General features: G+C 43.7%; 1 protein-coding gene and 1 long non-coding RNA gene across 3 annotated transcripts; one reads left to right on the plus strand and one right to left on the minus strand.

Moving 5' to 3' along the window:
* Positions 1 to 8,536: 8,536 nt before the first annotated feature.
* LOC128795285 (uncharacterized) lies at positions 8,537 to 13,505 on the minus strand. Of its 2 annotated transcripts, none has more exons than XR_008433467.1 (3): positions 13,458 to 13,505; positions 11,728 to 11,935; positions 8,537 to 9,184 (listed from the first exon to the last, which is right to left on the minus strand). It is a non-coding gene; the product is annotated as an uncharacterized LOC128795285 (long non-coding RNA). The 2 variants fall into 2 exon arrangements; XR_008433468.1 differs by lacking the exon at positions 13,458 to 13,505 and adding an exon at positions 12,652 to 12,765.
* Positions 12,889 to 15,647, plus strand: LOC128795284 (UDP-N-acetylglucosamine transferase subunit ALG13 homolog). The gene is made up of 4 exons (XM_053955930.1): positions 12,889 to 13,065; positions 13,475 to 13,634; positions 13,835 to 13,973; positions 15,176 to 15,647. The coding sequence occupies exons 1-4, from the start codon at positions 12,985 to 12,987 to the stop codon at positions 15,285 to 15,287; spliced, it is 492 nt and encodes a 163-aa protein (XP_053811905.1). The 5' UTR covers positions 12,889 to 12,984; the 3' UTR covers positions 15,288 to 15,647.
* The last annotated feature ends 285 nt before the right edge of the window (positions 15,648 to 15,932 follow it).

A 15,932-nucleotide genomic window follows, 5' to 3' on the forward strand; every position in this document is an offset into this window, starting at 1 on the left:
CTGACACAGATTTCACATTTGTTCACAAAAAGGAACTGCATGTTATGCATTCCATCTGTCAAAAACCTTACCCCATAAAGCCCTCTCAGATCTTCACCTTCCTCAGGATTTTCCAGAAGGTTGTGAAGTTCCAGCAAGGGTAAGAGCAGTCATCAATTCCTGGTGTTCATTCTGGGGGCACAGATATCAAAATAAACTAATTTTACTAAAAAACCCACAATGATCATTTGGTTTCTTGTACACTTGCTCTCCAGAATGTGATATATGAACATTTCCTCCTCAGTCCTTTCATTATCAAGAATAGTTGAAGTATCATCTAAGATGACTGATGTTAAGAGTGAAAAAATAAACTGGATTTGAATTTTGATGGATTGGATTTTTCAAAGGTACTTAGAATTTCTTCAGCTGAAGGCAAAAAGAATTTGTCCAGCTGTAGTCAAAGCTAAGTTGTGAAAGCAGATCTGGCTGCAAGAGGGAAAGGTCTGTGCAATTCATATGTAATTAATAAATAACCCACTCCCTATACTCCCACCTGCATTTCATGGCTATGTAAACTTGTCGAACAAATGATGAATAATTCAAAATACCTTCTCCCTCCCTCCCTTCTCCTCTAGATTTATTAACCCATTTTCAAAGTATAATTTGATCAAACTAATAGCCACAGACTTCCTAAGCTGACTCTCTCTGCATTAATTCTCTCAGCATGGCCATAGTCCTACTCCCACAGTACCATCTAATAAAAATCAATTACGAGACAACAAAAGGCACCTGAAAACCAAATGAGAGCTCAACAACATTCTTTGATGCTTGAAATCTGTTCTTCTCTGCAAGCAAGAAATTTATCTTATTTAAGCTGAGCTGTTGTCCTGAAGCCAGTTCCTCTTCAAGTCCTCAAACACTTAGCTACTGGATGAAGTTTACTTATGTAGTTTTATTAAAAACAAAAACAAACAAAAAACCCCCCAAAAAAAAAATTAAAAAAAAAAAACCCAAAACAAATTAAAAAAACAAACCACACACACACAAAACCCCAAGAAAACCAACCAAAAAAACAAAAGACCCAAAGGACATTCTACCAAGAATGCTGAAGGATCAAGCAGGACCTGTCTGGGATATTTCTGTGTGTCCCACTTGTGTGAGCAAACAACAGGCAGAGAAGCCCTTCCTGGCAATGCAGGGGAGATTTGGAAGCAAACTGGCCCTGGGCTACCCTTTGAACCACGTGGGCAAGCAAGTGCTGCACTGGGAAACTCAAAACTCTACAGGAAAGCACAGAGCATGAGCTGGATTTGAGTGTACCACAGGCTTTGGCATCCTCCAGCTCCCCATTCTTCTGGAATCCCATAGCAGAATTCTGTCTTTGGCCCACAGCTCACAAGTGGGTGTTTCCAGTGTACTCCTTATGCCTTAGCCCTCCTCATTCAAACTAATTCATGCTCACAGCAGTTAACATGCAGCACTTTTTGTCATGTTACTCCATAATCTTTAGGTGACAAGGACCTGTCCAAGTTTGTGTGGCAGGACCAGCACATAATGCCCCAGGAAGCTCAAATCTGGGCTGGGGTGAGGTTGCTGCAGTGGACTCAGTGGCAAATCTTACAGCTTGTCACTACAGAATCAAACTGACGTGGGTTTGCTGTTGTTCACAAATTTTTCATGCTTTCACACCCTGGGAAAGCTCCCAACAGCTCTTTCAGCACCGACTCTGTCAGGATGGGAACACCACACCAGTTTGCACTTCATGTTGGCACCTAGAGGGGAAGAAATGTGACAACTTCTTCTTGTTTGTGTCCAACAAAACAGAGGAAAGCGGGAAGCACCCTGAATGCACCTGGTTTGGGCTAATGCTGGGCTGAATTCCAAAGCTGTTTATTGTTTCAGAGCATGACCAACACTGAAGGGATGGGTAACAGATAACACAGCACAGCAGTATTCTCCACATGCACTTCTGCAAGCTTCTCAGGAAGAAAGAAACCCCTGGGATCAGAGTGCTGAGGCTGCTTTTCCTTTGTTTGACTTCTGCTGGTAACTATCCATCAATTTACTATAGATATATCATTGTTCTGCTGACCTGCTTCCCTCCACTCACACTGCTCAGATGAATAATAATTTGCTACAAAGTAATTTGGAAAATAAATGCTGACAAAGTGAGTGTATACTTAGCCTAGGTGAGATTTTGTTCTATTTCTAATTTTTCAATGAATTTTGCTGGCTTCAAATTCTTACAATGTCCCCAAAAGGAAACTGCTTTTGTGGAAATTCAGTGCCTTCCAGGCCCATGCTGGACAACAGCAATTACAAAGAGATTAGGCATAGTTTATCACACTTTGAGGGAGTAGGATGTCTTGAAGACCTTTCTCTAGAAAGCTGCTTTCCATATCCACGAGCAAGCCACAGTTCAGACACAAAGCTTGTAGACAACACCTCTGCATTTGGTGTCACTTCTGCCACTTAAAAGCTCAGATAAGCCTTTCCATCTTATGAATACTGATTAGTTCAGCATTGTTGCCTCTTTTTTTTTTTTTTTTGTCCTCCTGAGGAAACTTGAGAACACAAGAATTATTCACACCTCAAGAGCAGGGGACAGAGCAAGATACTTACCATGAAAATTTTAGGTCAGAGTGTCCAGTTTATGCAGGCACAGAAGCACCCATGATGCAGAGAATATTAATCCATATAAGAGGTGTGCAAGGCCAAGGTCTGTTGGGGATGGATGTGTGACTGTAGCTTTCTCCTACTGCTTTATTCATGATCCAGCTGAATCCAAACACAACAGCCACACAGTAAGTCACAGGCATGAATCACAGCAGAGTGCCAGTGATGTTCATAGAAAGTAAAAATACATGCTAGGATACATCAGACAAAAAGACCAGTCATTTCTCACTTTACAGCAATGTGACCTCCCTCTCAGCAGGCAGCAGATGCTGAGAAACCAGAAACAGCCAAACCAAATGCAGGAGTCCAGGCTGCAGTGCCAGCCTAGGACTTGGGAATGCAGACAGACTGTGAGTCTGATTTTTCTAGTTATGCCCTGCTTTGAAAATCTTTTTGGACAAGCAGCCCCTTCCACAGAGGTCAGGTTCAGCAAATGCTGCTTGGCTGTGCCCAGTTTGCCCCTGTGCACATTCCATGGGCTGCTCCTTCCCTTTACCTTGGCACATCACCGTGACAACCACTCACAGAAGAACACAGGAAACTGAGAGCAAGGAACTATCTAGATAAAATCTTTGAACGTAATTTAAAGGTAAAACAAGGAGAAAACAACCAGCTCTCCCTGGACTGCTCCTACATGGTTTGAGTTCAGTGTTATTGAAGCAGGGAGATCTGAGAGTTGCAAGGTTTTGTCTTTCTGGGTGTATAAATTCTCTCAATGGTTTCCTTGAAGGAAAGACAAACATGACAAACATCCCTACAGCCAGGAAGCCGTGAGAGCTGTTGTCACTCCCTCACGTGATTAGATCCAGCTGTACCAGGTTTTCACTTCCCAAGGTATCATCTCTCAGCAGTAATCATCATTTGGTTTAGGTTTTTTTTAGCAGAGCAGTCTGTAAATAAATGCAGTCTTGCTCTGGGGAAGGCTGTTTATTCTTTCTTGTGAGTGAGTCAGTGTTACGAAGTATGAACATATATTGTATTCTACTGAAGGAAAATAAGAGTTTGGATTCAATTTCACCAGACAGCTGGGGAAGGCAATTTCAATATTAAACATTGCCTCTTTTATTTAATATTGCTCGTTTTAAACTCATAAGAGAACATCAGGCAAAATAAAATATGTGTATGTGGAGTTTCCATCCCCGAGTGACCACAGCCTAATCCTTGTCATTTTCATCCTCTGTTGTGCCAAAGAAGCCTTGCAGCTCTTCTCTGTGCTGACTTTTTTCTCACTTAGCAGCCTTTTGAACAACCCTCAGCAGACTTTGCAGCTTAGTGAACCATCTCAGATTTGCAGAAATCCAATCAAATCACTGCTGGAACTTGGGCTGAAGAATAGGGGTGCGAGTGAGGAAATCAGAGTTTTTCCCTTCTCTGGCAAACCATTCTGGGATGTAACATGCCTAGTGACAGAACCACTTGTCTCATTGTCTCAGAATTTCTTATTGGTGTAGAACATGTTTTCAGCCATTTTCTTCCCAAATTTCTCTAATCCAGCAATACTTCTTGATTCTAGGTCAATAAATCCATCAGCAATCAATTGACAGTAACATTTCATAGATCAGTCATTTTATTTAGTACAAGCCTAGATAAAGTATGAGAGAAGTTTATACAAACTATTACACATTCCTTCTTTGTCTCCAGGCAAGTCCTTCCTGTTTTTCTGGGGTTTTTTTTTTGTTTTGTTTTGTTTCTTTTATTTTTTTTTTCCTGTGGCTGGCACAGACTCTCTTTATCTATTGCAAAATTCATTATAATTGGAGTTCTTTAAGATTGTTAGCATTTCTAGGGGGAATCAGTTCTTTACAGAAGAAGAGTTTCTCCATTGTGGGATTCATACCATAATTAGACAAAATGATGGGCTAAGTCCCAGTGGAAAAAATGCACTGTAATTGGTGTTCATTTTTGTTACATAAACCCATGGAGATCATGCTGGTTCCTCCTCTTGCAGCCACTTCTGAAGCACAGAGTTCAATTTAAAACTGATGTATCATTACTATCTCGAACCCACAAATATCTTCAAGACTTCCATCTGAGTCTGACGTGAACCTTCTTCCTCCGAGCAAAATAAAACTTAAGATCAGTTTAAGGTATCTGCAGTACCTGATCTCAGAAGCCACAGATTACAACCTTTGCCTCGTGTTTGTTGAGGCATCCTTGAAGTCAGAACACAAACACCTGGCATGGCACAAATGATATTTGTTTGTCAAAGTAAGGCACACAGAAGAATCTCTTCCAGCCTGCACAGCACCTGGGACAAGAAAACAGCTGATGACAACCAGAGAACTAAGGTACTAACCCCCAAGAACAGATCTCATTGAGTGCAAACAAGATGTGGCCAGATTTTGTGGAAGATAAACAAAAATATTTAAATGTGTTTATTGCATCTAACAAACCCTTATTGAGGATAGTTGTTATTAAGAATTAACCAAATATTTGTAAGTTGGTTTTAGGTGAAAAATACCAGTCTCAGAAATTTTTGCTATTACCTTGCTGATTCCAGAAAACACAGTTAAGCCAAGTCACATCAACCCCAAATGTATTTTTACAGAGGAACAAACCATGCTCTGTGTACATGCAACTCCTCCAGCTAATTAGCACCTTGGGGTAGGTTGTTCATAAACAGAAAACAGTAGGGGACCACTATATCCCAGCAGTACCTTGTGTAATACCAATCTCAGAATCAATGAAGATTTTACCTGAATCCTCACCAAGTCACTGCCTCACAAAATAAAAAATAAACTCCAGGTTCAGAGAAACCAAAGGGAATGATTTTGCCTATGATGACAGAAATCTAAGGCCCTGGAGGGACATGGGACACTCCTTCAGAAGACATTTCCTTTTGATCTTAGGCATGAATCATTTCTTTAATATCAAGCTCATTACCTTTGGAAAATTAGTTTATTTTACTAGTTGTGCCACAAATGTCAACATGTAAGTGTGGGTGCTGCCAGGCACTTCTATCCCTTGATAAGGGACAGAAAAAGAACATCATTTGCTTCATGGCAAAGGCATTGGGTCAAGTTCAGCACTGTCTGACAGCAACCTGATGCTGTTCTACACAACGATGGCCCAGCAGCCTGAAGGGTCCTCAGTCCAATTTCTGATGCCAGCTGCCCATACCCACACTGAAACCTCAGAGCCATTACCAAGAGGATTAAACATGGACTGTGCTGCGAAGGGTGAAGAACTTTTCAGCTTTAATAGTTCCACCTTCCAAGCCAGGCACATAAAGCTGACATGTCTGTACATCTGCCACGCTTCACCCCACTTTTGAATAGATTTAGGTTTTCAGTCTACCCTCAGGCATCAGCCCAATCTGTGATACACTTACAAAAAAAAAAAAAACAAAACAAAAACCCACAAAAAAAACCCAAAAAAACCCAAACAAACAAAAAAAACCAAACAAACAAAAAAAAAAACCAAAAACACCAAAAAAAACCAAGGCCCTTCTTTTCCTTCTTTTGGACAGATTTAACCATGAATCACCATTTTAAGATGGCACAGGAAACCTTGGTACACAAAGCCCCGTTTAATGAACACAAACATTCAGCAGCTGAACAGCTCTTGGTTTCAGCAGGGAAAAGGAAAAGGAAAAGGAAAAGGAAAAGGAAAAGGAAAAGGAAAAGGAAAAGGAAAAGGAAAAGGAAAAGGAAAAGGAAAAGGAAAAGGAAAAGGAAAAGGAAAAGGAAAAGGAAAAGGAAAAGGAAAAGGAAAAGGAAAAGGAAAAGGAAAAGGAAAAGGAGGATTACTGTGGATGGAAGTAGAGGTCATGCATAAGTGTGCTAAAGGGTGAAGCAAACAGGACTAATTTGAGTTCAGAAGATTTCACTAGAGACAAGATAATGAAAAATATTCTTGTTTTGACATTAGTGCATGCAGTAATAATGGCTCTCCCAAATGTAACACCAAGGTCTGATTTAGATCTAAGCCAGTTCAGTCATAGCTGGGATGAATCTGGTCCAATATTTCCCAGCGAGTTGTAGAATGATGATTTATTTTAAACAGCTTAATGTTGTCCTGGAATTATGACACAAGAAATCCTGAAAGAAGGCTCACCAGTATGTGTTCATACCTAAATAAGAAGATTTATTTGTAAAGTACACACACACATTCAAAACAGTTTTCCAGGTGTAAATATGACTTTAGATCTCTCTTACATGTCTCTCTGCATATATCCTTAGGACATTAAAAAATAAAAGCCACAATTTTTCATCTTTGTGAAATTCACTGCATACCATTAACCTCCTGGTTTGCCTCTGCATAAAACATTTCTAGCATTTCTGGTGATAAAAAGAAGGCCATAAACAGGAAATGCATGCAAAGATGTTTCTGGTATTGATTCTTCTCAGTATATGCTGTATATCAGGCACACAAAAAACCTGGTGGCCCAGAGCTGTTAAAGAATCTCCAAATTGAGCTCAGTGGTTTTGCTGAGTATCTTGTGGCTGCTGTGACCCCTAATGTCTAATGGAAACTAGACTGCTTGTAAATAATAAACTATCATCTTGTTAGCACAAACAAACAGCAGAGAGAAACGAATCACGACTGTCACTGCTTTTAGCACCCCTACTGCTGTTGCAAAGCAGCAGGGGATGATGCAGAGGGCACAGATCCTCTGAACAGGACTGGCTGCAAACAGGCAGCTCCAGTCCATGAAGCACCACTGGATTTTCAGACCTTGAGCGGATCTGTGTTGGCTGTGGCTGTTGGTCGGCTGGGAAGTGAACCTCAAATGCTTTCACCGTTTCTCTGTGGTTCTGAGAGGCAGCTTGGCAATTAAAAACAGGCTTTGCAAATGGGAAGATGCTAATGCAGTGCAGGAAAGATGGAGCAAAATGGAGCCTGCAGGCTGGGTGCCCTCACTGCAGCGAAGGCAGGCAGCCCTCTCCTGGTGTAAACACCACTGCTCACGTCTGCCCAACAGCCCTTTGCTTTTCTGGCAGAATTAGAGCAGCTTTTCATTAATTGTAGGGCATTTTCAGCAAATCTACATATTTCCAAAATCCATTTACTTCTTCAGTGGACTGACTTAGGAGTCCCTGGATACGTCTGGAGAACAATTCAAACTGTCCACATAAATTGCTGCTGTCTCGAGCCAGCTTCTGGAGAATAGCAGGCAAATGGACAGAAGTGAAATTTAGTCTGAGTTCACACTGGGTTCACCTCCTTACCTATTTTTATGCTGCATGGCAAACAGAGATATTTGTATGTACTTGCATAATTGAGACTGTCTGGGAAAAGGAATTTGGCTTACTTGGAGCTCCTTCCTAAAGATCTAAAACTGTTGGTTTACTTGAGCATAATATTCTAATTTCCTTTAAAAATGCACATCAAAAAGAATAATTGAAACATGAATTCCATCTCACTGCTTGTAAAAATGCATGCAAGGCACCTCAGGATTTGATTATATTTGCACCAGCACAAGCTGCCCTCAGAGAACAAAGCTCAATTGATTTCAGGGAGTCTGATTTGCCTGGATGAAAATGAATTTTTAATAGATTTGGTTGTCAGAGGGATTATGCAGGAATATGAAGAGGCAGGGTGTTCACGCAGTGGGCTGCTGTGGAGGTGTGTGCTGGTGGCCAGCAGGCAGGAATGGTGGCGAGTGTTTTGCACAGACAGCAAGGAGCAGGATCCCAGGGGAGCTGAGGGGACCAGTTGCCAGGAGACATCACAACACTGAGTGCTCCTTGCAAGAGACCTCAGACTCCCTCCTACCTCTGCACACTGGCCTGGTTTGCCACCGCTCTTCAAATTATTTTCTTTAATCTCCCAATAACCCAAACACTACTGAAAATGCCAGCTTTGAGAAGTTTTATTTATTTGATATGAAGCCCATTTGGTTCTTTAAGGTGGGCATTTCATTTATGACAGAAAACTAGCAGAGTCCTTGAGCATCAGTAAGGATCCAGCTCCAGGGCTGGTAGAAATCAGCCCAGCCACAGTCCCTGTAACAGGGATTGAAACTCAGCGTGTGCTGTGTCCCAGTGTAGAGATGCCCTCCTGCTTCATGGGAGAGCAAAGGCCAGCAGCACTTTACTTTCACAAATGAGTAAATACTCAGCTTCCTGAAGCTCAGGTCTGCATGAATCATTACATTGTTTAAATACGAAGCAGAAGAGGAGTAACAAACAGATACATAGTTATAGATCTCTAACAAATATTGGTTTTGTCTTCAGGGCCTTAAGACTCACTGAGTGGTTTTCTGTCTTTTCTTCAGAAACATAAGGCCTTAAAAACTATGATTCCATAATTCCAAAACCAGGGGCTTCAAGGTACACCACAAAATGTGGCAAAATTCAGAAAAATCCATGAGAGTTGGCAGATGGTGGACATTCATTCCGGCTAAGCCACAGCCTTCTCTTCCACTCCACACGTGAGATATTCAGTCAGAAGAGTTCCTCCATGTGCTTCTGCCAGTGTCTGTGTGTCTGTCTGGTGTCTGTCTTCTGCCAGTCAGCCCCGAGGAGGAGGTGATCCAACATCTCCCTGTCTCCAGTCAGCCTGAGCTGTTGTGTCAATCCAGCTGCTAAATAACAAGCCCACAAAGACACAATTCAAAGGATGTAGAAATATGATTAAATACTTCAAATGGACATTTGCCCGACAAATGCTACTCTGTTATTTTCCCAGGGCAAGCATCTCTGAATCTCAGTAATATGAAGGCATTATTCCCCTAAAGATCCTCCATCTGATTTTCAAAGCTCCCTACAGTAACAAAAATATCAACCCTCAAAGGTACAGTACAGTACCCTCAATGAGAGAGGAAAAGGAATAAAATATTTTTTTCAGTTGGGATTTATATAAAGCAAATTGGAAAGAGGAATAAGACTACCTTTACTCTTTTTGCACATTTATAAACATAGAGAAAGTACTGATATATAACATAAATTTAGTGTGGAGAAGTCGAATTGCTCTCCTGTGCTTCTGTCATCCACTGCAGCATTATATCACAAGCCATATGGAGAATCAATCTGTGTATAAAATACAAGGGAAAGGAAAGTCAATAACTAGCCAGTCATTGGCTTTTTTTCCTTCAGAGAAAATCAAAGTTTGTAGACTCATAGAGGTTTCCTGCCTTCCTGTTGGTGTATATTTTTAAATGATTCATTATTTGATTCACTGTGGCCCATGCATTTCAAGGGTCATCAGAGTTTTATCTCCACAGTTGTGGGTCAACCTTTAGACTTCAAGAGCGAACTAAAGGCAGGATGTAGTTTTTAGAAACAAAGATGTGAGCTGACTAGTTCATTTTCATTCACTTTCTTACCCCTGAATAATATAATTATAGAGCTTTCTGGGCAAATTGTGGCAAGCTGAACTGAATAAAAAGTGACAATGCTCAAAACTGAGGCATCCAGAAACATTTCAAATACCAGCTAAGGAGAAGAGGGGAGGGATATGTCATTCCTCTCTCAACAAAAACCAGCTTGCACTCATGACATCTTCACTTTCTTGCCCAGTTGTTGTCACAGTTAGAAAATATCAGAATATAAATTATAAAACACAGATGGGAGCAAGCTCTCAGGATTTTCTATTTCAGCCCTGTCCTAGCCGCTCCCTGGGGTCCAGGACCACATTATGTCAGATTGAGCTCCTGCTTCTGGACTGTCCCTGATAATATCACACACATACAGATTGGAGAGAGACAACTGGCACTGCAAAGAGAGACTGCCCAGCCCAAGCAGGGCTAGGTTCACACAAGGTTTGCCCCAAAGCTACGGGCACTCAGCTGCCTGAGCCACATAAGCCTGCAGCTTATGACAACAAAAGGGTGAATGGTGGTGCAATCCCCCAGTGTTTAAAACAGACTAAATCCAATGTACCACAGCTCTGCCACCTCCCTTGTGCTGGTAGTGCTCCTTGTGCAGCCCAGTGAGCTGATCTAACTGCAAACAAGTCCCTGTCAGGTCAGTTCAGTGACCACTGTGTGGTTTATCTATAGGAACACAGGGCAGAGGCAGCAATGAAACAAGGCACAGCACCAAGCCTGGATTACATGAGCTCTACCTGCCTTAAAACTGCACAGGATCAGCTCTAAGTACCTCCTTGTGAGAGTGATCTGTAGTTCTCACAGACCACAGCATAAGCACTCCTGGGCAAAATTTTACTTATGCCCTACACAACTTCTAATTAAAACAGCAGGTACAAATTAGCATGAAATTGAGTCCCTTAATGGATGGTTTTCCCTTTTCTCTTCCATTTAAAATCACCCTAACAAGCCTGATTCAATGTGCAAGTGGAATGTATCCTCCAGTGAAAACTCCAACACAAATTCATGTCACTGCAATTTTATATGTGAATATTTTTTCTTCTAGCCCCTATACAGCATGAAGCTGGAAGTGCTAGCTGCAGAGGACACAGACTTTCAGTGACACACAGGAAAAAAAAACAACCAAAACTTCTAACATTTAATTATCCTGTCCTTTACCAGGTGCTGAACCTCATCTCCAACACCTGAAAAATTTTGCATTTTCCTTTTCATCCCAAATCTACCTTCTTATCCAACAGCTGTCAGGGCCCTGACTGCACTAATAGGTCCTAATTGCCCTCACCAGTCTCAGCTGGGGCTTCCACTCACACTCTTGGACAGGGACTTTATTTAACCTTGCAGTTTAAATAGAACCATAGAATGGGCTGGGTTTGCAAGGACCTTAAAGTTCATCCAGTATTAACTCTCTGCCATGGCAGGGACACCTTCCACTATTCCAGGCTGCTCCAAGCCCTGTCCAGCCTGGCCTTGGATGCTTCCAGGGATCCAGAAGCAGCCACAGCTGCTCTGGGCACCCTGTGCCAGGGCCTCACCACCCTCACAGGGAACAATTCATTCTCAATATCCAGTCTAAATCTGTCCTTTTCCAGTTTAAAGCCATTCCCCTTTGTCCTGTCACTCCTGGCCCTTGTTCAAAGTCCAGCTCTCTCTTGGGAGCCCCTTTAAGCACTGGAAGGGATTCTAAGGTCTCCCTGGAGCCTTCTCTTCTCCAGGCTGAACACACTGAGCTCTCCCAGCCTGTCTTCCCAGGAGAGGTGTTCCAGCCCCTGAGCCTCTTTGTGGCCCTCCTCTGAACCTACCGAACCATGTCCTTCTCATGCTGGGATGATAGAGGTGACTTGTGGGTGTCTTTGCTGCCAATACTATTCCTGAACTGCTGCTTGGGTTTCCTGGGCTGACATTGTGTCCATGTCTTTGCTGGATGGTCACTGGACCTGTTACTGCCCTGTCGGTGAGGTCTCGACCTGGCTCGTGTTGTGGCCACCCTCAGCTCCCACGCTCCTTTTCCTGAGGGACAACAGCAAGAGCTGGATGAGCCTGGGCAGAGCCACTGTGTCCCTGTGCATTCAGGACACCAATATTGTTTTGTTTTACTGCATTTTTCCCTCAGACAGTGTGTGCTGTCAGCACTATTGCTTTAATCAAAAAATAAATACAATTCAGCGTGGTTCATTATGCTAAATGAAAACAACAGGGGGCTAATGAGCATTGTGAACAAGGCATTAACATGGCAATCAGAGGTTTCCTCAAGACAGCTGCATCCTTCTTTGAACACCCTGTATACACAACTGTGTATACAGTTGTGACCTCATCTGTTGAATTTAATTCAGGGAATAAATAGATTTAGATGTCTAATTTTGGTTTATCTTTGTAGCAAATTGTGCAATGTGTTACATTTACTATTAAGAAACAAAACTGCCAGCTCGGTTTGTGCAACTGTTCAGGGGTCATTCTTACTCTTCAGTGAACACATTGAATAAATGTAATATTCATAACCGTGTTAACACATTTAATATTCATAATTTTGGGGTAGAAGTTAAAGTGTTGTGGGAGGCTTGGGCCAGCATCGGTCTGTAAAGGGAAGGTGGCTGTGGCCCTGCTCTGGCAATGGCAGTGCTGAACGCACCCAGACAGGCTGTCCATGAGTTATGTGGGTCCCCAATGCTGAAATAACACGTGGAGGCCAAAACTTTCCGAATCCCTTTTCCAAATTTATTTTTTACCTCTCCTCCTTCAAAGCCGAAAAACCTGAACAGTCTTGGCAACCCCTCTAAACGCTGCCCGGGCAGTGGCCACCATCCCTGCTAGTGCAGCACTGTGCGGGAAAACCCCACAGCACAGTGGCACAAACGTCGCCGAAACGGGCGGGGAAAAACCCGTGAAGAGAAGGCACGGCATGGGACAGGGAGGGACAAGGAGGGCCGGGCCCCTGAGGGAAGAGGGCGTTCCCGCCCCGTCCCTCCCCTCAGCCCGGCCGCCATTTCGGGAGCTCTGCGCGGGCGCCCGGCGCCCCCTGGCGGCCCCGCGGCCGGCCCGGCCCGGCCCGTCCCGGCGCCATGAAATCCGTGTTCGTCACCGTGGGCACCACCAGCTTCGACGAGCTGATCGCCACCGCCCGCTCCCCGCCCGCGCTGCAGGTCAGCCGGCCGAGACACCGGCCCCGGCCCCGGCCCCTGGCCGGGCCTGCCCTCCCGGGGCTGGCGCCTGCGCGCCACAAGCTGCCCGCCCTCCCTGCCGCGTCCCGGCAGCGGTGCCTGAGGGGGCCGGAGCGGTTCGGGGGTACCCGAGAGAGAATTGTGGAGTGCTGGTGGAGGAAGGGGAGGGACGGGGACGGGGCGGCGGTAGCCTGGCCGGGGTAGTCGGGATCTGGGCACACCCCTCACACACCCTCTCTATCTCCGCCTCATCCCCTTCATTCCACCCCCGTCATCTCCCAATCATCCCCCTGTTCTCCATCTCCCCACAAGGCACCTCCCCGTCATTCTCCCTCCCCACCATCTTCCCCACCGCCGTTATCCGCCCCATTTACCCGTGCCGTGCCCGCAGGCGCTGCAGAGCCGCGGGTACCAGAGGCTGGTGCTGCAGGTGGGCCGGGGCTCGCTGCCGCAGCCCAGCAGCAGCTCGGCCCTGGCGGTGGAAGTGTTCCGCTTCAAGGACTCGCTGGCTGAGGACCTGCAGAGCGCAGACCTGGTCATCAGCCACGCAGGTACAGCCCGGCTGCTTCCTGGGGCTGCGGGAGGTCGGGGGGATGAAGGGTGGGCTGGCTGGGAGTGCTGAGGTCCACAGCTAGAGCTGGGTTGTTCAAGAGTTTTACAGCAAGTAAGGGGTTATTTCATCTCTCACCCTGTTTCAGCAGCAAGTAGGGGGGTATTTCATCTCTCACCATGTTTTCTGTTTCTCTCGTAGGTGCTGGTAGCTGCCTGGAGACTCTAGAGAAAGGAAAACCACTAATAGTAGTAATAAATGACAAGCTGATGGACAACCATCAGCTTGAGCTGGCCAAACAGCTCCACAGAGATGGCCATGTCCTCTACTGTGACTGCAGGTATGGAGCTGCTGTGCCTGTTCCTGCTGGGCAAGAACATGCAGTCCTTGTGACTGCAGAACTGAGAATGTAACAAGGAAATGTACATCCTTCTCTGTAATCTCCATCTGGATATTAGATTTTCCAGACTGAATAGACTAACACTAGGTAGTAATTTACCACACTTACCAAGCCTTTTGACCATGATCTCTTCTAATTATTTTTTTCCATTTGAGGTAACATGTATTTAGGTTAAAAAAAGAAAAACACTTGGATTCAGGGAATTAATAAATCAGATATTATCTGGGTAGTAATTTTAATTACCTTGTCTTTCAAGTACTTATTCAGGCTGCCCTTTTAACCAAACTTTCTGAATCTACCATACCCTCTGACAAGGAGTTTCACAGATATACTGCCTGTCATGACCTTCAGGAGAAAAACCCAAACCAACCAAATAAAAAACACACCAAAAAAGCCCCACCCCACAAGGAAACAACACATTAAAAAAATCCCACCATCACCAAAACCCCTAGCTCCTTTTTTTAGAGTTCATCCTGACTCCACTCTAAAAATAAAAGATGACTTTCAAACTGAAGGCAGAAGAAATGTAACTCCCATTACTTAATCTGCATCTTGTTCCTTTGCCCTGCAAGCAGAGTTTCATATGTTTCAGAAGAGCTTTCTGAACAGACCAGGCCTGGCATTGACTGAAATTGAGCACGTTTCTTAAACTCATTGTCTTTGTACTCCTGTCAGCTTTGGAATTTTTATTTCTTTGTGTTGGGCAGTGCCAAGCATTTGAGCCTTATTAGCAGCCTGATAATAGCAAGTAACAGATTGACGTAGCTGTTCTTTCTGGCTCTGTGATCAGGGGAGAACTCTGCCATGTGTTCAAATAAGATGGATTTCCTCCTATGGTTTATGGAGCAGAGCCTCAGATCTTGTTCAGTCTCCCAGCATTGCAGCCACAGACGGTTAAAAAGTTTAAAAGTTGAGTTTGCCTCTGAAAGCTGATGGAAGTGTGTTCTCAGCAATGCTCCCTACGAGCCAGTGCTGCCTGGGGCCTGCTGCTCTGTGCATTCTCTTCCTTTCCACACATACCCTTATTTAACATGTCCATGCTAAGAAATTCTGTATGGATGCGTAGAAAGAAAACTGTATAAAAAATTTCCTATGGGATAGCTCTTTCTTCTTTAATTTTTGCTTTTGGTTTGTTTTTACAGCACTCTTGTGGAGACGCTGCAGTCGATGGACTTGTCAGCTTTGAAACCTTTTCCTCCTGGACAGCCAGAAAAGTTTGCTTCATTCTTGGATCGAGTTTTGGGGTTACAATAAACAGAACAGAGAAATAAAAAAGTTGGAATAAAATGTCTCCTCTCCTACACTTAAGATCTGCCAACTGGGCCAAACACTCAAAGAAAAAAAATATAATTTACTCTTAACTGATATTAAGTGGCTTCCAATTTAGTGCCAAACTCATTCAGCTTTATGGACAAAAGAGTACAATGCCAATAAGGAAGGAGTATGAACTGTCTAGTTGCATGGACAGACATATTTATATCGTAAAAGCTGCACTGGGATGGTAATTCCAGTGACGAGGACAAGCTAAATGACTTCTTTATAGGCATGAGAAATGCATTGTGGTCTCTTGATCTTTTTTGCCAAGTACAGGTGGAAATAAATTGTCTTTGTTGATGTTCCTGTGATGTTCTGCAGACATCTTCAGCTCTTGTTTCATGTGTTTACAGAAGCACTGAAAAGAGGGCTTAAAAGTGAGAGATTTAAGCCTCAAAAAGGAAAAAGGCATGTGGTGAATGTGGGTGAAAAAAGTCACAAGCTGCAAACCTGCTGCCAAACTGCTGCCCTTTGTTTGGGTGATTTACCCACAAAGTAAAACATAGGACACAATCCTCCTTTTGCATGGTGTTACCCCATCATAACCCATCAGTTTGGACTTCTGCACAGCCAGTGTTTCCTAGT

Source organism: Vidua chalybeata, chromosome 14 (assembly GCF_026979565.1).
Source record: "Vidua chalybeata isolate OUT-0048 chromosome 14, bVidCha1 merged haplotype, whole genome shotgun sequence".
NCBI lineage: Eukaryota > Metazoa > Chordata > Aves > Passeriformes > Viduidae > Vidua > Vidua chalybeata.

Bases quoted from the DNA above. Each gene is read 5' to 3' on its own strand.
- LOC128795284 (XM_053955930.1), top strand. From the start codon at position 12,985: ATGAAATCCGTGTTCGTCACCGTGGGCACCACCAGCTTCGACGAGCTG. The intron at 13,066-13,474 runs GTCAGCCGGCCG...CCGTGCCCGCAG, and splicing joins GCTCCCCGCCCGCGCTGCAG to GCGCTGCAGAGCCGCGGGTA. The intron at 13,635-13,834 runs GTACAGCCCGGC...TTTCTCTCGTAG, and splicing joins CCTGGTCATCAGCCACGCAG to GTGCTGGTAGCTGCCTGGAG.